General features: G+C 39.8%; 1 protein-coding gene across 1 annotated transcript in view; it reads left to right on the top strand.

Annotated features, from left to right (window-relative positions):
- Positions 1–22,036, top strand: part of Camkmt (calmodulin-lysine N-methyltransferase) — a 465,839-nt gene that overhangs the window by 371,585 nt on the left and 72,218 nt on the right. The window contains exons 4-6 of the mRNA XM_008823074.2: positions 14,077–14,137; positions 16,025–16,079; positions 17,141–17,204. Coding sequence (XP_008821296.1) covers positions 14,077–14,137; positions 16,025–16,079; positions 17,141–17,204 — 180 coding nt within the window. The remainder of the gene's footprint in view (positions 1–14,076; positions 14,138–16,024; positions 16,080–17,140; positions 17,205–22,036) is intronic.

The raw sequence follows: 22,036 nt of genomic DNA, 5'->3' as shown, positions 1-22,036 counted from the left end.
TCTCGGCCCAGAGAGCTCTCACAGGGAGCCGGTCTCCGCTATGCTTTGTCTCTTTGGTCCCAAGAGTATTCTTATTTCCCTACCAAGGAGCAGGTTTGCTTGAGAAAAACATATAGCAGAAATTTTGTTAGTTTGAGAGAAAGTTTTGCTTTAAGAGGCTTTCTGTTTTTAATATGCTCAATTATTTAATTCAAAGCATCACTTTTGTATCCCATAAATAGTCATCATTTGTAAATTAAAAATATACTAAGAAAAACATTTTACAACTAGTGGATGTAATCATAGATCAGTTCTTTTCTGAAGCTAGGAGTGTTAATTAATAAAGGTACCTCAATAAAATTTAAAATGCTATGTAGTAAAGATTTGACTTCTAAGACCATTTGAAATCCCATCTGAAAGATTTTTCTGTTAGAAGTTTAAAATAGAATATTTTAAGCAATCTAATTTCTTTAAGCTATCACAGCCTAAAGCCCACTGACAATTTTTATAGCTTTTACCTAGAAATGCACAAATATAATATCTATTGCCATGGGATTTAGAGTTGGAAAAAGCCCTCAGAAATCAATTCAACCCCTCCATTTTATACTTGAAGCTAGAACCCAAATATTATTTGTCTAAAGTCCCAAAATTAGTTATTGACCAAACCACGAGAACTAGAAACTAGTCCTCTTTCATTCCAAGACTGGCCACAGTTTGAAGGCAATCATACAGGATAGGCTCCAGAGCTGGAGAGTGTGACCCCAAATCCCTACCAGGCCACACACACTCACTGACCATCGGCATGCTTCAGTGTGCTTTGTAGCTGGTCATAATGATGATATATCTTAGAGAGTATTTTAAGGATTAAGTGAGATAGTGCATATAAAGTATACAGCCCACTGTTTAACAAGTTGTAAGTGCTCAATAAGGATGCCTCTGTCTACAGTAGTAACAATAGCAAATGTGAATTGAGAAATCTTCGGTATGCCTTGTTCATCTCACCCCAGTCTATATTGTGGAGTGCATGGCAGTCTTAGTCTCAGATAAGGAGTAGAGGCAATGAGAGGTTAAGGTCACAAAGCTGTGTCATGGCTGTGTCCCAAGTTCTCATCCTCACCACGTAAGCTGCTGTGACTGTGGCTGTGTGCCATGCTGTCCTTCCCAGCCATGCTTCTCATCTGTCAGTTGCTTTCTCAACATCTGCTCCCAAACTGACCATCAGACCCGAAGGCCAGAAACACTGAGGGGTGTTCTCTGAAGACTATCTTTTCTTCCCTGCCTTCATGCCCATATCCCTTCCATCTCCCTTTCCCTCATAGTCAACACCTTAATTGATATCTCATTAGAATGTAAAGCTTAAACCTTTGTACTTTTTTTTTGAATAGCAATTTATTTTGAATTAGAAAACAGTCTTTAATTAAAATGAAGACAGGTTTAACAGAAAAATACAAGCAGGTTCTTCTTTTTTGGCTCAAGTGTTTCTTTCTAAGACTTCACTGTACAGTTTTTTTTTTATTAGAAGCATTTCATTACAGCATTAACTTGTACTTTTTAAAATAAGACCACACCTATAAGCAGACCATCCTGTAGTCAGAGAAGCACTCATTGTTGAAATCCTGTAGTTGTTTTTTTTGTGCCCTTTATCTCTTCTCCTTCCCAGGACTCATTCTTGGTCCTTCTTGTAGTTCCCTTGGCCTCTCCAGGAACATGGAAGAAATAAAATTACAGAGCAATTCATGTAGCCAGCCATTGGTTTTATAACCTAGTGGTGTGAGCAGATTCCAAAAGTGAAAAATAATGGTTTTAGAGTCACCTAGGATCACGTTCCAACCCACCTAGGATACAAAAGTGTCTGTCTGATTCATGTCTTGTTTTCCCCCTCTCCTTGATAGTCCTGGATAGTATCAGCATTCAAGAAATGTTAGAGCATTCCCAGGTGAGTGTTCATCTGCCTACTGTTCTGTGCAGGCATTCCCTTCCATGCAGATATGCCTGTGGTGTGGAGAGGCTTCTATTTAATCCTTTACTGTGCAGAGTGAGTCTGTGAACGGGACAGAACAGGAGGATAACTGTAGAATAAGTACTGAATGTACATATATTACACACACACACACACACACACACACACACACACACATACACACACATGAGATTCTTGTTACAGATTGAATTTTAAACTCCCAGAACTAGAACAAGTTTTTCCAAAATTCAGTTCTGATTTTACTCCATGGGTTAGGAATCAGACTCTCTGTAAAAATATCATATGAATGCCTTCAAGATTGGATTGAAACATTTCAAAGTAATGACAGCAACAGCCCCAGCGGCAATAGCTTAAACCAAATATAATAAATTTGCTGTGTGCCGGACATTATTCTAATGATGCATACATGCATGTTCATTAATCACATATGCAGTAAGCAGTACTTATTGCTTCTACTTAAACAAAAGGATTGAGGTGTAGCCTAACAACGCTGGCTGAGAAAGCCACACCCCCATTTCAGTAGTTACTTCTGTTTCATTTGCTTGTCTTCTTTTCCTTACAATAATCAGTACCTGAAATTATCTTTACTGTCTACCCCCTCTGTTAAAGTGATTTAGGGAAGGGCTGTGTTTTAATTACTCCTATATCCTTGGCTTCTAGAGCACACATGACTGTTAATAACTGTATGGTCCGGAGGGGGGAGAATGAATGAATGAATGAATGAATGAATGAATGAATGAAGAGACTTAAAAAGGTTAAGCACTTTGCCAAGGTCAGAGATCCATAAGAGCCAGTATTCACACTGAACTCCATCTAACAACAGAACACAAGGCCCGTTTTTCTTTTATAGTTCTTTATAGCATAAAGACCTCCTAGACATAATTCTAACCTCAGCCCATCATTTTCCGGATGAGGATTTGGAACCTCAAAAAGGGTAGTGTTACTTCCTAGTGTCTTTTAGTATGTTAGTGTCAGAGTCTAGGCCCCTGGCTTTTGTTTTCTGCACAATAAATCAGCTTCCTCCTTTCATGGAAAATGGAAGGAAAAACCAACATGCATCTCTTATATATCATCCACTCTCTTATTCAGACCATAGGCCTACATTCCTTTGCCTCCTCACTCTCTGCATCTAATCAGCTAGTCGGTCCTATCAGTTAACATATCTCAGATTATCTCCACTAACCCTCATCTGTGCCACTATCAGCTCTAACTTGGATATTTGTGGTTGCTTTTCACTTAGTTTCTTCCTGCCTCCTCTTGCCCCTTGTGAATCCATTTTCTTTAGAATAGCCAGGATTATCTTCTAAGATGTAAGTCACATCCAACATTCTACTGTTTAAACCACTCCATCAGTTTGAAGGTATGAATGAACATTTTTCAGCATGGCCTTGGAGCCTATGTGATCTGGCCCCTCCTGTCTCATCTTGACTGACTCTCTTCCTTTCCCCTCATTCTAGAGTCCTACTCTAGAACATCAAGCCCTCTCCATCTTCAAAATCTTATTTCATGGGCTTCTCTTCTGTCCATCCATCCTTGTCCCCTTTTTCCTCCTCTGCTTGGCTCTACATCCTCTGGATCTCAGCTTTCATGCCATTTGTACAGGGAAGTGTCCCCTCTTGGGCTCTTTCTGCCCTCTTCTCAACTAGTCGGGTCCCCTGTAATGGGCTCCCATAAGCATCCTCTATTTTCCCTATGTAACATTTATCAGAATTTGGCACACTGAGCCTCTTTCTCCAACGGTACTGCCCAATAACTATTTCGGGGGCATTTTGTAGTCCCCTTCCTGATTCTCTCTGTGGGCTGACCTATCAGTGACAAAGCAGAAATGTACATTAGATTAAAAGGGAAGGAGAAAAGGAGAGACGGTGCAAATGCTGGAATCGTCCATGACACTCCCTACCAACTTTTCATTCCTGTGACATCTACCAATGCATTTCTTCCAGAGGTTTGAACAGCCTCACTAAGATGCCAGCCTCTATACTTGAGCCTCACACCTGAGAGAGGCCTTACTTCAGACTCTGACCTAACACACATGGTCATTTTGTTTGAGGAATTTTGTTTGAGAGAAAGATCCCGCTTCAGTGGACATCAGCTGATCACAGCAAAGCTGGATATCTGCTGTGGGAGCTGGCTCTTGTCACCATGGAGTGAGTACCAGTCATTAGGATGAGAGGAGGGAGCCAGCAGTGCTGCTTGGTTGGATGCTGTCTGTCAAAGCCTTAGGACTTCCCTCTAACAGTAACTATGGAGAAGCAAAAGGCTCTCAGATGGAAGTGATCTAGAAGGCCCCATGCCTCGCTGGGTACTCATGTCACTTAATTTTAGGATTTGTTCAACCTTCAACTCAATAATGGATATGTTTGTTTCCAGATTGACCACAATGCTTGGCATTTAAAATGATTCTAAACTAGCTACTTCATTAAGAATGAACAAAAAATTAAGCATTTAAAATGTATCCCCATAGCCAGTTTTCCCTTTCAGTGACACCTAGCTACATAGACAGCTGGGTTTTTTGTTTGTTTGTTTTTTGTTTTTCATATTGTACTGTTGTCTGGCTATAGGCTGTCTCAGGTATAGCACAATCAACAAGCACAGTTCTTATAGAAACATGTGTAGAGAAACAAGCCTTTGTTGGAAAGAAAATGTGATAAACTCACATGAACACAGAAATCAAAGACTAGTATAAGATTCTGAGACATTTTTCAAAATAGCATTGTAGCTGGGTGGTAGTGACTCCCACCTAATACCAACAGTTGGGAGGCTGAAACAGGAGGATTGCTACAAATGTAAGGCCAGCCTGGGCTACAAAGTAAGTTCTAGACCAGCTTAGACTACCGGGGTCTTAAACAAATAAACAAGCAAATAAATATTTTGAAAATTCTCTCGTTTTGCTAATGCTTTTATGGATTCTCCACAGATGAAGGAGGCCCTTACTCCTAAGAAATCAACTCATTTTGCTCATATGTAAACCACCAAGGAATAAGAAACCACAGATCTCTGCGTAATATTTAAGGGACTGTCTTAATTCGTGATGTGCTTTAGAGACCAAGTTATCTAGAATAAACTGTTAATTAAAATGTTTTGTGATGCATTTTCAGATCGATAATTTCGCTACTCTAAATGCCACTTCGGGCACTGCTCTCCCTTGGTGGTTGATGACAGGAATATAGCAGCAATGCCTATAACTGATTAATAAATCCCTGCAATATTCCTGTAATACTAAAATCTGGGGACATTGTTACTACTGTTCTTGGCTTGTGTGCTCTTCTGAAACTTACTGTCATTGTGTTTCTGGTGCTTCTCTGTTCCATGAAGCCCTGTGAGTTGCTATTCTTCCAGCAGAGAAAACCCTACCACATTGAGCTTAAAGTATTCGAACTGGGGGAGATGAGAAGAGTTATTGTGTGTTTGAGATGCTAGCACTACCCTACAAAGTTATATGCAAAAGATTATGTATTTCTGGCTTTCAGATAAACTTGGAGATTGAATAATTCATTAAAATGAAGTCTTTAAAGGGGCTGGAAAGATGGCTTAGTAGTTAAGAGTGTATGCTGCTCTTCCAGAGAACCTGACTTTGGTTACTAGCACCCAAGTTAGGGAACTCATAACTACCTGTAACTCAAGCTCCATGGGATCTGACATCCTCTTCTGGACTCCTCAGACATCCATACACATGTGACATACATGTGCATAGACACACACGCACATCCATATAAATAAAAACTAAAACTAAATTAAACTAAATTGGTAGAACCAGGGAATTGTAAAAGCAGATGTTGAAAGAGACCAAATAAGGATACCGTGAAGGCGCTGAAGCAGTTAGAGCCTCATTCCAGGCTTCGGGACAATGTTGTTTTCCTCTATCCAACGGAATCAGGAAGAGGTCCTATGTATTTAGGAGGAAGAGGTTTATTCTTTGGAGAGAGTTAAATTGGGGGCTCAGAGGACCTGCAGAAAAGCATATCAAAAGTAGGCTGGAAAGATTAAGTGAATTTATATCGAGTGAATGCTGAGCCCTTCACCCCAAGTCCCCCACACATTGTAAGTTCACCCCAACTCCCCTGCACATTCGGGTTTCTCCAGACTTTCAATCAGCATGTTATCATCCTACATTTCCATTTAGTGAGAAATCAATTACCAGATATCTGAAGAAAGTTTTTGATGTCACAGATACCAAAACCAATAAACAGGAAAGGAGAAGTTTGCAGAATCCAGACCATAGAAAGATAAGAAAAAATTTAATATTTTCAAGTAATTAAGAAAATATTACATTCATATAACAGGAATATGATGCTCTAAAGACAAAATATTGAGAGTCACCATCAACAATAATAGACTAAATGAAAAGAATAATTAAAAATTGGAAGAGGGGCTGGAGAGATGCTTAGTGGTTAAGAGCGCTGGCTCCTCTTGCAGAGGACCCAAGTTCAGCTCCCAGTACCCACATGGTGGCTAGCAACTGTCTCTAACTCCAGCTTCAGGGACTCTAACACCTTCTGGCCTCCATGGGCATTACACACACATGGTATTCTTACATGCAGGCAAAACACTCATACACATAAAATACAAACAAATAATTTTTTTTAAAAAAAGTTGGAAGAAAAAGTTGAGGAAACTTCCAGGAAAGTAGAAAATAATAATGCTGGAAAGCAGGAAAGAAATAAGAAAAGTAAAAGAGATTTAACATCCAAATAATAAAAGAATTAAAATAAAGAGGACAAAGAAATATGAAAATAAGGAACTAATCAGTGGAACCTGACAAGAAGGTTTTCAAGAACTTAAGAGCATAGAGTTTCTAGACTGAAATTACCCACTAAGTCTTGTAAGTTCCCATTTACCTACTGTGCACCTTTTTCCAAGAAACTGTTAGGATGAATTGCACTAAAATGAAGGAGTAAGTTAAAACAAAGGAGGCCAAAGATAGAATGAGAAACCCAAGACAGAAGGGCAGAGGGAAGTGTGAGCTGATGGTGAAGCTGGGGTCTAGCTGAGCACCAAGCAGAAGGCATTTAGTCCAGACTATAACAGACCAAAGGTGCTCAAAGACACTGTGCTCCTGGGGCTGGTAGAGCACCTGATGAAGATGAATGATCTGAGGATGAATTGGCAGCTGGAGTTTGAGACCGAATACAAATCCTAGCAAATGATAAAATAAAAGGTAATTATAAATTTTGGAGAAAACAAAAATACCTGCATGAGGGAAAAGTAATCATAATTTACTACATAACTCAGTTTTACTTCATCACCATACTAAAACCAACAGCAAGAAGTTGTCTTACCCAAGTTAAAATGTGTAAGTGTAGAGACTGGAGAGATGGCTCAGCGGTTAGGAGCACTGACTGTTCTTACAGAAGACCCACGTTCAAATTCCAGTACCCATATGGCAGCTAACTCCAGTTCCAGGGGATCTGACACCCTCTTCTGTCCTCTGCAGGCACTGCACGACATAGGTACACTTACACACATGCAGGCATGACATTCATATACATAAAATAAAAGTAAATAAATCTAAAAAAATTTTAATGTGTAAGTGTGATGATCATATGACCTCAGGCAGATGGTGGGGGGATAAGGAAGCAAGATATATTGGATGTGGGAAGAGCAGGAGAGATAAAAACAAAAAAATGTTTACTTTCTATTGTAGGATCAGTCGATTTTTCTTGAAACTGAAAAGCCAAAAAGTAGTAAAACAAATTCATTGTGTAGAAACATGGAAGCAATTACCAGAGGACCAATTAAAAGAGTGCAAAGTCTTAGCTTCTGGAGAAAACCAAGGAGAGACTAGTATTCCCTTTAACTATTGTAACAGAACTCAATGGCTCTTTAAACTATGTGTACATACAACTTCTTTAAAAGAAAATTGTTTTTAAACACTGCCATATTTCCACAAATAAGAATGGGAGAGGTCAGGGAGATGGCTCAGTGAGAACCCATCTAAAAAGCTGAATGAGGGGCTGGAGAGATGGCTCAGCAGTTAAGAGCACTGGCTGCTCTTGCAGAGGACCCCAGTTTGGTTCCCAGCAGCCACATGGCAGCTGCAACTGTCCATAACTCCAACTGTAGTGGGTCCTGACCTCTGTGGCCATTGCATGACACAGGTGCACTTACCTACATGTAAGCAAAACACCCATACATATAAAATTAAAATAAACAAATAAAAAATTTTTAATAAAAAGCTGAATGCATGGAGCTGGAGAGATGGCTCAGCAGTTAAGAACACTCACTGTTCTTGTAGAAGACCTGGGTTCAAATCCCAGCACCCACATGGCAGCTAACAACTGTCTGTAACCCCAGTTCCAAGGGATCCAACAGCCTCTTCTGTCCTCCACGGGCATTGCATGACACGGGTGTACTTACCTACATGCAGGCATAACACTCATACACATAAATTAAAAAAAAAAAAAGCAGCTGAATGCAGTGGCAGGCATCTGCAATCCTAGCACTCCTACGGTGAGATGGGAGGTGAAGACAGGAGAATCACCAGAAGCTCATAGACCAGCTAGTTTGGAATACTTAGCACAGCAGCAGAAATAAAATAGACCCTGCCTCAACAAAGTAGAGAGAGAGATTACAGTACTGAAAGTTGTCCTCCAACCTCCACATGCTTGTCATCATGCAACATGGCACATGCACATCAGCAGATACACACTCACATGCATGCACACATACACTAAATTTTTTTAAAAATGGGTAAGCTTGTTAAAAATAAGTCTTAGGAGCTAGAGAGATGGCTCAGCAGTTGAGTGTATACTGCTCTTGCAGAGGACCTGAGTTCAATTCCCAGCACTCACATCAAGCAGCTCATAACTGCCTGTAATTCCATGCCAAGGGCATCTGAGGCCTCTGGCCTTGGAGAGCACCTGCACTCATGTGCACATATCCCCACACAAACACACTCACACATACATGTAATTTGAAAATAAGAATAAATCTTTTAAAAATAGCTCTATCAAGGTATTCTAGGATATAAATTCATCTAGTGGTTTTCAGTATATTCACAGAGTTGTGTAATCGGTGCCACAATCAATTTTAGAACATCTTCCCATTGACAGAAGAGTACATAGGTAGTCACATCTCATTAACACCTAGATACCCTCTAGCCTTAGGCAACCACCATGCTGCACTTGTTTTTCTGGACATACCTATCTGTGCATTTCATAGAGATGTAAACATACAACATATGACCCTTTGTAACTGGCTTCCTTCACTTAATATGTTTTCATGTTCTGGTCATGTAGCATGTATTAGCACTGCAGTCATTAGTTGGTGGAAATTTTGATTGTTTCTACCTTTTGGCTATTATGAATAATGCTGCTATAAGTATTTCTATACATGATTTTGTATGGGCTTAATTTCACTTTTTCTAGGGATGTAATTTCTGGGTCATATCATAATCCAGATTAAACTATTTAACTTTCAGAGGAAGTGCTACAGAGTTTTGGCAAAAGTATATCATTTTGCATTTCTACCAGCAGTGCATGCAAGTTCCAGTTTTCCCATATCCTCACCAACACTTGCCATTTTCTGACTTTTTAATGATAGCCATTCTAGTGGATGTGATATATCATGTTTTAGTTTTTAAGAAAGATTGCTTAAAATAAAATCGACACTTGTCATGGCTATTGGTTGCCTGCAACTAGATAAGACCTTATTGTTGAAGACATCCACATGCTTTGGTTGTAGAACATACAGAAATCAATTTGGAGGGCGATGGATGCCTTGTCCCTGCTAGCTAGCTCTCACAGTGCTGAGGGTACTGTGCAGGCTGCTAGGAGAGAACTCTCATCCATGATCTTACTCGGCATGCTACAGTACTGACCAGCAGCACAAGAAGTGCCCACTGGGGGCTGGAGAGCTGGCTCAGTGAATCAGAGCACTGGCTGATCTTTCAGAAGACCTGGGTTCGGTTCCCAGCACCCACATGGCAGCTAACAACCATCCATAACTCCAGTTCCAGGGAATCTGACACCCTATTCTGGCCTCTCCTGGTATTGCACGCATGTGGTACACTTACATCCATGCAGGCAAAATGCTCATACACATTGATTTTTTTATTTTTAAAAATATTTTTATTGTTTTTATTTTATGTATATGAGTGTATTGCCTGCATGTGTGTACATGCACCCATGCCATGCAATACCTGCAGAGGTCAGAAGAGGGCATCAAATCTCATGGAACTGGAGTTACAGACAGTTATTGCCATGTGGGTGTTAGGAATCGAACCTGGGTCCTCTGAAAGAGCAGCCAGTGCTCTTAACCACTGAATCATCTCTCCAGCCCCTTTATTATTATTTTTTTTTTTTTGAGAAAGCACTAGGGATTGTGTCTTTAAAAAAAAGAAAGAAATGCTTAATGGTCAATAGTGGCAAGTCAGGAACACGGGTAACCAACTGCTCTCTGATGAGATATGAGGCCCACTTCTCAGGAGGGGATCCCTATCTGGTACTCTACCTTGGTTAAAAGCTCATGGCTAGGGAAATCGTAGGCCCTACTGGGGAGCTACTGTTACTGTTTTGATAAATGGACATGATGTGCCCATCAAAGTGCTTTCTAAATAAGAATGCTTATACTCATAGGTTAGTGCCACCATCGACTTTGGTCAGAGAAGCTCCTTTCTACAGTGGGCAGTGGTAACTGTATTAGGCTCATTAGTGGTCAAAGTGCTAAGTACATAAATAAAATAAAATAAAATAAAATGTGAAAGTGGATGAGGGATTTGGTGAGAAGAAGGTGATCAGGAGTCATAGAAAGCAGAGTAAGAGAGGGTGATAGAGGGTCAGCTTGATAAAAACACATTGTATATATGTTTGAAAATGCTGTAGGGAAACACATTATATGCTAATAAAATAAATAATTAAAATAAAATAGATTGAGAAACCCCTGTCTTGGTAAGACTTTGAAGAAACATTTTTTTAATTTTAATTTTTAAATTTTTACTATAGGCATATGGGTAGTTTTTTAAAATGTTTTATTTATTATTTTTATTTTATGTGTATGAGTGTATTGCCTGTATGTATACAAGTGCACTCATGTCGTGCAATGCTGTGAGTTCAGAAGAGGGCATCGGGTCTCTGGAACTGGAGTTAAGGAAAGTTGTTAGCTGCCATGTGGGTGCTGGGAATCGAACTTGGGTCTTCTGCAAGAGCAGTCAGTACTCTTAACCACTGAGCCATCTCTCCAGCCCCACAAACATTCTTTAAAAAAAATTATCATTGTGTGTGTATGGTGGGGGTCAGGGAGAGCATACCACAGCACAGGTGCGGAGGCCAGAGGACAATTTTGTAGAGTCAGTTCTCGACTTCCATCTTTACGGATTCCAGGAATCAAACTCAGGTCATCAATTTTGTGCACCAAGCACTTTACCCACTAAGCCATCTTGATAACCCAGAAACATTGGGGATGTAACGTGGTACAAATTTCACACAGGACAGTTAGGTATAGATTCAGTGTCCCTTAGCCTAAATACTTGGAACCAGAAGAAAATGCTGGGTGAGATGCTTTTATCACTAGAAAGACTTTTAGAATGATGGCTAAAATGCTAATAATGATTATATTCCTAATGGTAGAAATTTAAGTGATTTTTCCTCTACTTTGTATTTAATTTGGTTTTTAAAAATCAGTCTATAATTTTTTGGAAAAAAAAAGATTTGAAAAGTATACATTTTAGAAGTTACATTTTATACTTAGTCAAGGCTTAAGTTTTAGTTAAACACCCTTCCCCTATCATTACTTTTTTTAAAAAACCTCACAGCCATGTACTCAGGGCATAAAGAAATTCATTCTGGTGGTGATTATATCCAGTTGGTGAGAACACTGTCTTGGGCTCTTCCTTCAGACAATTTTATTATATACTTTGGTTTTTATAGAGCTCTTTTTATGTGCAGGTGTGCAAGTTATTAGGACTTTGGGGTCCTGCCAAAACTCAAGAGTAGGAACAGGTTAAAAATGGTTCTCTATCTGTTTTGGCTTTCAGGATAATTGTTTTCCACACATATTCACTCCTCATCTCTTCTAACCCTCCCCCAGTTTCAAAAGAATAACACAGTAGGGCATGGTGGCACACACTTCTAATGCCAGCACGCAGGAGGTAGAGGCAAGCAGATTGCTGTGAATTCAAGGCCAGCCTGGTTTACATAGCAAGTTCCAGTCCAGCCAGGACTACATTGTGAAACAGTCTCAAAAAAGATGTTTTTTGTTTGTTTAAAAGGAGCTGGGGTGGTGGCACAGTTCTTAGTAGATAACATAATTCATAGATTGAAAATAATAATATAATAGCAAACCATGTGAGAAACAATAAAGGTATCTGGAAACTAGGGGGGAAGAAATGGTTTTTAAAAAGCCAAGATCTGCTGGAATCAGTGGCACAAACTTTTAATCTCAGCACTCTGGAGGCAGGGGCGGGGGATCTCTGTGAATTTGAGGCCGGTTGGTCTATATTTCAAGTTTCAGGCTGGCCAGGACTATATAGCGAGACCTACCAAAACAAAAACAAAAACAGGTGAGAGAGTGAGGAGAGAGAGGGGAGAGAGAGAGGGGGAGAGAGAGGAGAGAGAGAGAGAGAGAGAGAGAGAGAGAGAGAGAGAGAGAACACAGACTGAGATAATATCAACTTTCTTTTTCTTTGAGTTTATTATGAGTTAGGAACTGTTCAAGCACATTGTGTGCATTTTACTCATTTGATCCTCACATCAATCCTATGAAGTTGATAATGCAATTACTATATTTTACAGATAAGAAGCCTGAGGCACAGAGAGGTTAAGTAACCTATCCAAAGTCTCTCAGCTGGGAAATGGCAGAGCAGGGACCAGAGCCCAGAGTCTGGTTCCAAAGTACCTGAGGCTCCAAGTGCTACACTCTCCAGCCTTCACTCCATGTTTCTAAACACTCCTTACTGATTTTCTTTATCTTTTCCCAGCAATGCTAGGGAGGTTGAGTGGTGAGCTCACCTGTCTTGGCTTTCCTGTAGCACGTGCTCTATGGTGTCCCCTCTTCTCCTCTTCCTAGTCATAGAGTCAACCATTCATTCTCTAGGGTTATTTTCATTTCGTTCCCATCCTCTTCTCTGAAATATTTGAATTTCTTACTCTTCAAGCTAGGAGATCCAAGTGGGGTGGGGTGGGCAGAGGGGAATCAAGTCTCTTTTCAGTGTGTTTCAACTTTGCACCGAAGCCCATCAGCAGAGTGTCGAGTGCTGAGACATGACTACTCTTTCCCAGGGCTATGTGACTTCCTTAGCTTCACACAAGAAGGATGCCTGGGAGGCCTCGGCTGATGGCTGCGGTTGATCCCTTGGAGAAAAACATAACTTTCATGAGGTTATGATTTATTCTAATTATCAAAGTGTTACAGGCTCATCTTGAAAAATACAAAAAAGTATAGAGAAAATTAAAAGCACACATGACCTCCCATCCTGTGACAACCACAAGTAAGTGTGGCTTCCAGCATGTCTGCCATAAAGCAATTCATATCCATTCCTGAACTAAGCAAATTTATAGGTGATGATTTCAGAAAATGCCCATCCATGCAATTTTGTGTATAGGATTACTGTTAAAGATATGCCAAAGTTGGTGAAATGGAACTCTCTTAATTTTATACTCCCATTTGGTCTTTTAATTCAAAAAAGGAAGGAATTGTGGGTATTGTAAAACATTAATATGAAAAGGTATGGAAGACAGAGAGACCGCGGGGGTTTTATTTGCTCTGAAAGTGATTTTGTTGTTGTTGGTTTTTTTGGCCTACCAGGAACTGCATATGTAGCAGGCCTTTGACTTAGGCTTATTAATCTTATAGAAGATTAAGATCCACTTGAAATCCATCCACATTTAACTTTGGATATCTGTAATTTTGGTTTGATATTGGTTTTACTCTTCTGTTGTGATTGAAATTTAGCAAAGTTTATTTAGGCTGTTTTCCTATCACCCTGGGGAGAAAGGGTTATAAATCTGACCATGATAAAACAACAGCAAGTGAAACTCATATGGTCCGGCACATGACAAGTAACTACTATGTAAGTTTGATTTGAGCTGAAAATAGCTTGCACCGAGCCTTCATTTTAAAAGCCAGTCTGTAACAGAAAGACTTTATTATCCCAACATCTACCCTCTTGTGTTTTCCAGGCATCTGGCCATCTGAAGAGGTTCTGGCTTACTACTGCCTCAAGCACAGGAATATATTCAGGTACAGAGCTGCACTTAGATATTTGTTTAGCCTGTCAGGGATATTGAATCTGCATATTAAAAATAGCCCACTTTCCATTCTTCAAACTAAATTGTTGTAAGAAAGAGAAAGAAAGGAAAAGAGTTCCCCATGAACACATGTTGCTTCCAAAAAGAGATCTGCATTGCCTTTGGGTACTAATATTGCACAGCAAGCTTTTTGCTATATGTCAAAGGCTTTTGATTTTCACTCAAGGCATTTTATTTCACTTTGATTTGGGGGAAACAAAAGTGAAGCTCCAATCAATCCTCCCTGATTGTGAAGGTCAAAAGAAAAAAAAAATCCTCACAATAAACACATGCTTTAAACTTCTGCTAAAGAGGTCCCTGGCGCACGTTTGATAAATGCCTCACAGTTATTATTTGAAGATGCTACCCCAGCCCTGGCTTTAAAGGTATTTTTTTACTTGACAATATGTATATGTGTAATGTAAACTACGGTTACAGATTCATGCTACAAAAATAAGTATTTCAGCTGTTAATATATGTTATGTATGAACCCATGGATGGGACTTAAGAAAGAAGGGGAAATTTTTCCTTCATTTAAAAATCCTGGAGATGTTTGGTGAAATTAGAAAGTACAGAGTTTGTTTTATTTTGTTTTTTCATTTTAACTCTTGGTTTCTGAAAGTCATCCAGTATGCTTTCTGAACGGCCCATCATGTTTTGTAACGAGCCATTCTGTGAATCATGGTGTATGTTTTAACAGTGTGTACTTACAAGACTGGGTTGATACTACAGATTTTTTGAAGCTCTACAGGTCCATATTTACCAACCAGTCTGTAATGGCTTTAACAAGTAAATACACATGAAATGTATTTCCTGATGTGAATGTCTTCTCTTGACTTCTTCTTCTCCCCCTCTCCCTGTTAATTTTGCCTTTTTTCTCCTCTTGAGGTAATAAACTTCCTGAGCTGGGAAGAAGAAACAATGTTAAGAGTCTAAGCATATAATGTAAGAACAGGGCAGTTCTGAATTGGGGCTGCAGGGCCGCCCTGGATTCTGGCATTTGCTCATCTCTCTGTGCTTAAGCTTGACTGGAGCTCCAATCAGCGAGCAGTGGGCCAGGGCGAGAATGTCACATGTTGAGGGCTGATATTTAGGCACAAAGGGGAAGGTAAGTGCAGAATGGCCCACTAGACTGTCAGCTTTCCCTCTGAGCCACTTTACTTGGGAGCCGTGGAGCCAGAACCCAGTCATTACTTCAGCCTGGGTCTGCTTGGCTTAACCATATTATGTCCCTGCATTGTTTATTCGCTGTGTTGCGTTGGGGTCAATTGTGAGCTAAGTGTTAATTGCTAAATGCTCTTTGTGTAATCGTGCTTTATGGGGATGGCTCAGCTTTCCAAAATGTTTCAGCCTATTTTAGAACTGAAAAAAAAAAAATCAGGATTGCATATTTGTGTGTGTTGTATGTGACTGTAAGTGCATACACACTCACATACGTCCTTCGTGTACTTGTCTAACTGTTTTTGAAGGCATGAATGTGGATTAACAATGTTATCCTTTCCTAACAATTATCTTTCGCTACTCTAGCTAGTTTAGTTCTAAAAGACAGCACCATTGACAAGGGGAAAAAAGGAACCTTCTCAGATTTTTCTGCTCAGCGGTGGTAATGTTGCAGTGAACACTAATGAGGGACCCCCACTGGTTTGCCTGCTTTGTGACTTTTCTATTTCATAATTATTTTTAAAACGCAAAACGACATGAGGTAGCCCAGTCGTGTCTCCACAACTTCCTGGTAGTGCTGTCTTACTGCAGATGGCAATTTGTTCTTGTAACATATATCTCCCTCTGACCATTTTCATCTCATTTGTATGGGTTCTACCATTTCTTTTCTCTCTTTCAGGGACCTTGCTGTGTGTGAGCTAGGGGGTGGCATGACATGCTTGGCTGGGCTCATGGTAGGTCTTTTCTCAATTCCAATCCCATTCAGAGGGAGAAACAAAAGGAAAAATGTTCCAGGGCCTCTAACTGCTGGGTCAGAGAACCGTCAACAGCATCAGCTGCGGTCAAGCTGCCGGGTCTTGAGAGACCTTCTAGATTGACTTACTTTCGGATCATATTGATTTTATGGTTGCCTCGATGAGCAGAAACATTTTACCTCAGTGTAGTCAATATCGCTTGTTGTGACATTCCAGGCCTCGCACAGTCTTTCTTTGCCATAGCGAATGCATTTTTTTTTTCAGATTATAGTCCCATTTGCTAAGATACAGGAATAGCCTGGCGAATCACAGTTGGAGCACCATGAGATAGCTGCTAATGTTTTGCCTGCATTATTACACCAACAAACATGATCCAGAGCGCTCAGTAATTAGATTCTTTTGAATTAGATTGGCCATTCAGGAACGTCGTTCCCCATTCTCTGGGTTCTGAGTCATGTATTCAGGAGATATTATGTAGCAGCACAGTGCATTAGACAAGTTTTTATGTCTCTACAAATAAAAGCATATTGTTACACTGATTGGCATTTGACAAACCTGTCGCTCTCATACAATGTGTCGAGGTTACAGCCCAATGTGCGAGCATGTCAAAGCTCACAAAAAAATTACCCTCACAAAGCCATCTGCCTGCAATGCAAAGTTATATGAAGGGCATCAGGCAGTCAGACAGAAGCAGGCTGAAAGGCAGAGTGACAGCCTTGTATGATGGTTCTCCTAGATAAACAGAAGCCCACAAATGAAAGCCTCTCAGAATACCATCATCTGCTGTCACAATGCAATTACCGAACAGAATGATAGCAAGATAGAGGCTCCCGCAAATGGAATGATAAAAGTATTGACTGATTTGATTGAATGATTAAAATAATGCAGACATAAAATGAAAAAAGATTGAAGATTGTTACAGAGAAATAGGTGAGGAAGCATGATACTGAAGGCTTGTCACTCCTGTCTTCACTTCCACACAGACAAGCATATTTGGCCATTGTTTGCTGTGCGCTCTCTCTCTTTTTTTTTTTTTTCAGGTTGCTATTTCTGCAGATGTCAAAGAAGTTCTGTTAACTGATGGGAATGAAAAGGCCATCAGAAGTATCCTTATTCAGATAGAAAGCGGGTTTGTTGTGCTCACTCTTTTTTCCCCCAGGCTAAGTAACAATTGATATAAAGAAAGACAGCATGGGGTACTAAGAAAGAATTCCCCCGTACACACACGATAAGTAATTAAGAAAAACTAGAAATATATGAATTCACCACGGATGACTTTGTGGGCTTCTTCTTTTCCGTAGTACCTATAGACGCTTCTCACTAAAGGAGTCTGGGTTTTGTGTGCCTCTTCAAGGCAATAAGAAAATGTATTTCATAATAATTTTTGAGCATTCTTGCTCTTCGATTTTCATTATTATTTTCCAGTACAAAAGAAATTAAAATTAATATTTGCTTCTTCAACATTGCTCGTACATATTAACTTCTAACTTCTATGCGTTTGATATTGTAAATGCCAGTCAAATTGTGCCTGTGCTTATTGTCGATACGTTACATAGGTCCCCCACTAGAAACAGCTATCACTTCTTCATTATCTCCTTTTATTTAGGATTATAAAAGCTATCTCCCTTTTTTTTTCTACTATGGTATTACAGTTCAAACCCCATTATATTAGATTATACTTTACTAATATGTACATAGAGTTTGTGAAAATGGAACTGTGCTTTAAGAATGCAAGCATAATTTATGGCTACTTTAACAGTCTAGCTGGTTTGCTCTGGGGCAGTTAAGAGACATTAGAAAATGAGAGGAAAAGTGGAAGATCTGTTTGCTTTGGATTTCTTTTTTCCTTACGCTGACATGGAAAGGAATGTAGGCCCTTATTTGAATTTCAGGCCCTAAAATGCAGTGTTGAGTTTCTGTAGCATCTTACATAAAACCCATTTTCCTTTCCTTTTCTTCTTCCTCTGCTCTATAATTTCTCGAAAATAAAATTCACAGCAGCTCCATCAGCTGCTCACACAGGAGGAAGGAGGAACAGGAAGCATGCTAGCTAACCCTGCTCAGCACACTGTGAGCTCTGCAGAGCCCCACCCAGCTAATTGCCTGACAGCCCTTCAAAAAAAAAAAAAAAAAAAAATTCAGGAAGGAAAAACAGCCAATCACAATCTTGGCCTTTCACACCAGGGAAAGAGATCACAAAAGGTGCTTCCCTTTTTTAAATGTAGGATTTTAATCATGATCTTGAAACTGTCGCAAGTTTTTCAAAATATTCCTGAAGATGAGCTGCTGTCATTCCATTCATTTCGCTTTATTCTGAGGTGTTCTGGGCCTGTATCATTTCACTGAGCTCCTCCTCCTCATGTCAGGAAACATGGAACAAGGGGAAGCTCAGGTGCGCCAGCTCAGCCCCAGACAATGATTCTTCTGGAGGTAGAAAAACCAGGAATATTAAACAAGACAAGGGTATTTTGGCCACAGAAACTTTCAGATTGGGTCCAGTACCCTGAGATTTTTTTTTTAAGCCAGCAGGTGACTTTATTTAATAGCATCAGAAACCAATTAGAACTTTTTTTTTATCATCAAACTATGGGAAGCATCTGGAGTCAGTATGTAAATTTAATTGTACTAAAATTATTATTGAGCTAAACTATGGAGTTTCCAAAGAAGGGAAGCCAGGCTAATGTCATTAATTACTGCACCTTTGCTTTAAACAGCAGAGATACCATGCCAGCTCTTGAAATCAAAAAGGAAATCTCAGATTCTGCCTTTCACTCTGCCGGCCTTTCAAAGAAATGATTGGTACAGCCCCCTCCCAAGAAAATGGATTTTTAACATTTGGTCCTCAGAAGCTCAGCCCTGAGAGTGCTTTATTGTGCTGGGTTTTACAATGGGTTTAATATAGCGGGGTGCCAAAGGGCAGGAGGAGAACAACTTTACAATGTAGATAAAGTAGGTCCTTTCAGGATGCAGACCAAAACGGGCTGTGTGTTTTATTTCATCTGTTAGGACTTTCCTGATAGGGTTCAGTTTTTATGATGCAGTCGCTCTATGTTTGTGTGCCTTTTTCTGTTGTAAGTAGATCTAATTTCTTTTAATTAGGAGGAAAAAGCATGCAAAGGCCTTAAAATTGGCAATGTGGGTTTCCTGCTTTTAATACTAATGTTCTTGATTTGCAAACAGCTCACAATGGGCATGGGCTGTCATCTGTTTTGCTGAGTTAGGTTAATATGAGTGAATTTGTGTGCCCCCTTTCTGTAAGAATAACTCATTCACCAAATCACATACTATTGATGCATATAAATGAAAACCAACTCATTTATAAACCACTGTGCACATCTTTTCCTTAAAATTTTTGGAAGCCCAAATTATGCAGCAGTTGGAGGATATTATACAAAAATTACTATCTAAAAAGTAAAAATGACTGTCAACAACAACAAAAAAAAAATGAGGAGAAACATTGTGAGAAGCCAGAAAAATCTCTAAGCAAAGCTGCTAATTATTCTTAATGGGCAAGATGAGCACATTAAGAAACAAGTGAACACACCAGAGAAATGATGAAATCGACCTGGCAGTCACTCGTTGTCCGAGTGTTGGTCTGTGTAGCCTCATCATTTTAAAAACTATTTTTGTTATTTTCGGCTTCTGAATTGAACAAACCCAACTAGTCTTACTTCCTAGTCTCTTAAGTTTCTCTCATTCTCATTTTTATCTTTTTCTAAAAGGAAAAAACTAGCATTTTCTGCTATTTCTTTTTCAACTTCTGTTATATTTTTTAATATAACAAGGCAATGGATGGATTCATTCTGAACCTTTATATCATAGAAGCCTGCCAACCAGTTGTAAGGTGACTTACTATCTTCCTAAAATGTATCATGGGGTTGGCTGTGTCTTCTAGAGTGCTCCATCTTGACCCTGGAAAGCTAGATGTTGATCTGAGATTTTTTATAAACAGTTGTCTGAAAAGAGATTAAGACTTGAGGTAAAATGAATCTTCTGTCTGGAATACTTTCTCAGATTTATGGGGAGGTTTCCTTGAGGTTCTCCTGGATCTTCAAGGTTCCTCACTGGGTTTAATACAGAGTCCCCATCCTGAAAACCATCTCTCCCCACAAATTCTATTTCAACTGTACCCCAAGAATATAAAGGATAAATTGGAAATGGGATCATTTGCTTTAACTGGTTCTGAAATGTATTTTAAAATAAGGTAAAACACTACTGCTCTTTGGTCCCCCCTCCCTCCTTTTTTGTGTAGTAAATGTCTTCCTTCCTCTTAATCTCTAAATGCCCACACATAATGGCTACTCAGTAAGATTTGTAGTTGCTGACCACAATGATATAAGAACAAGAGAGAGAAATGGCAGACTGAACTCTGACTGCTGCAAAGCCTCCTCCAACTCACTTGGGAGGTAGAGGCAACAAGATTAGAAGTTCAAGGCTGGCCTTGGCTACAAAGTTTGAGGACAGCCTAGGCCACAGGAGACCCTGTCTCAAAAGAAAAGAAAAAGGAAGAGAGGGAGGGAGTGGGAGAAGGGGGAAGAAATGGAGGAGAGAGAGGAGAGGGAAAGAAAGAACAATAAAAGCACCTAAAGATAAGTAGCCTTGTCTGTCCTCAGTCACTAATTCATCCAGTTCAAACACCCTGCCCTGGCCCAATGCTTAGAGCATTTGTCTGTGTTCTTGACCCAAAGATCTTATCCCCATGGTAGGTACGCAGTTTTGATCTTGGGTGTAGGGTTCTCCGAACCCAGGTAAATCTCTTGGGCTACTTCTAGGAGATACCCCTGATATTATTTTCTGTAGTAGAATCCCTGACTTGTATAAGGAATAAATAAAACTTCCTATGGACCATGCAGCCTGTGCTATGGATTGCTGAGAACTTGGGAATCCCAGTTTCAGGCCCTTCCTCAAATTGTGATGTCAGTCTAACTTCTATGTACAGATGAGCCTCACTGTGGGTATTCAACAAATATCTTTGAAAATCAAATTACAATTAGTCCAACCAGTATTCATTGCATGCCATTTCCCCTTAAAAAATTTTTTTTCAGGACTAAGGCTTGGACCCAGGCTCTTATGCATATGAGGCAAGTACTCTACCCTTAAGCAACAACCTTAGCTCTTCAGATGATAAAGATATGGCAGGTGGCAAGATAGCCCCAGTTCCCACTCTTATGGGACACATATTTTGCCATGATGAGGACACGTTTCCATATGTGAAAAACACTGAAACAGAACAGGTCAGAAGTTCTCCGATTCCTTCTACTTATTTCAAATCTACAGTGTAAACATTCACATAATTCATTCTGAGCATCAGGGAGAGAAAATAAAGCATAACCGGGAAGCCTCACTTTAGGTATGATCACTAGGCTCCTCATCCTGCAAAGCTTTTGATGAAATTATTGAAAAAATGCTAGAACTGGCATGAACTAAGCACCTACTTTGTCTTGGGCCTCTTATATGGGGCACTCATCAAACCTGTAACATAGGTTACAACCTGTAATACAGGTTCCTGTTTTAAAGATGGTGCGCAGAGAGGTTGATATACCCCCATCACACAGCCAGTAAGTTTCAAAGCCAGCATAAGAAGTCACGTTCATTTGACTTCATAAAGGTAACAGGTGGCATTGCTAACAGACCTTGGCACACCTCTATGTCATTATCTCAATTCATTGGAGAAGGGAGCAGATTTAAGAGTAGTTTGTAGGGACTGGAGAGATGGCTCAGCAGTCAAGAGCACTGGCTGCTCTTCCAAAGGACCTAGGTTCAGTTTCCAGAACCCACATGGCAGCTAACAACCATCTGTAACTCCAGTTCCAGGGGACCCAACACCCTCTTCTGGCCTTTTGTGGCATTGTACAATGGGTGCACTTACATACACACAGGCAAAACATACACATGAAATAAAAATAAAAAAATATGGGCTGGAGAGAGATGGCTCA

Source organism: Nannospalax galili, unplaced genomic scaffold (genome assembly GCF_000622305.1).
Source record: "Nannospalax galili isolate Female #2095 unplaced genomic scaffold, S.galili_v1.0 scaffold286, whole genome shotgun sequence".
Classification (NCBI taxonomy): domain Eukaryota; kingdom Metazoa; phylum Chordata; class Mammalia; order Rodentia; family Spalacidae; genus Nannospalax; species Nannospalax galili.
The sequence above is the reverse complement of the archived record's forward strand: the minus strand, read 5'-3'. Positions and strand labels throughout refer to the sequence as shown.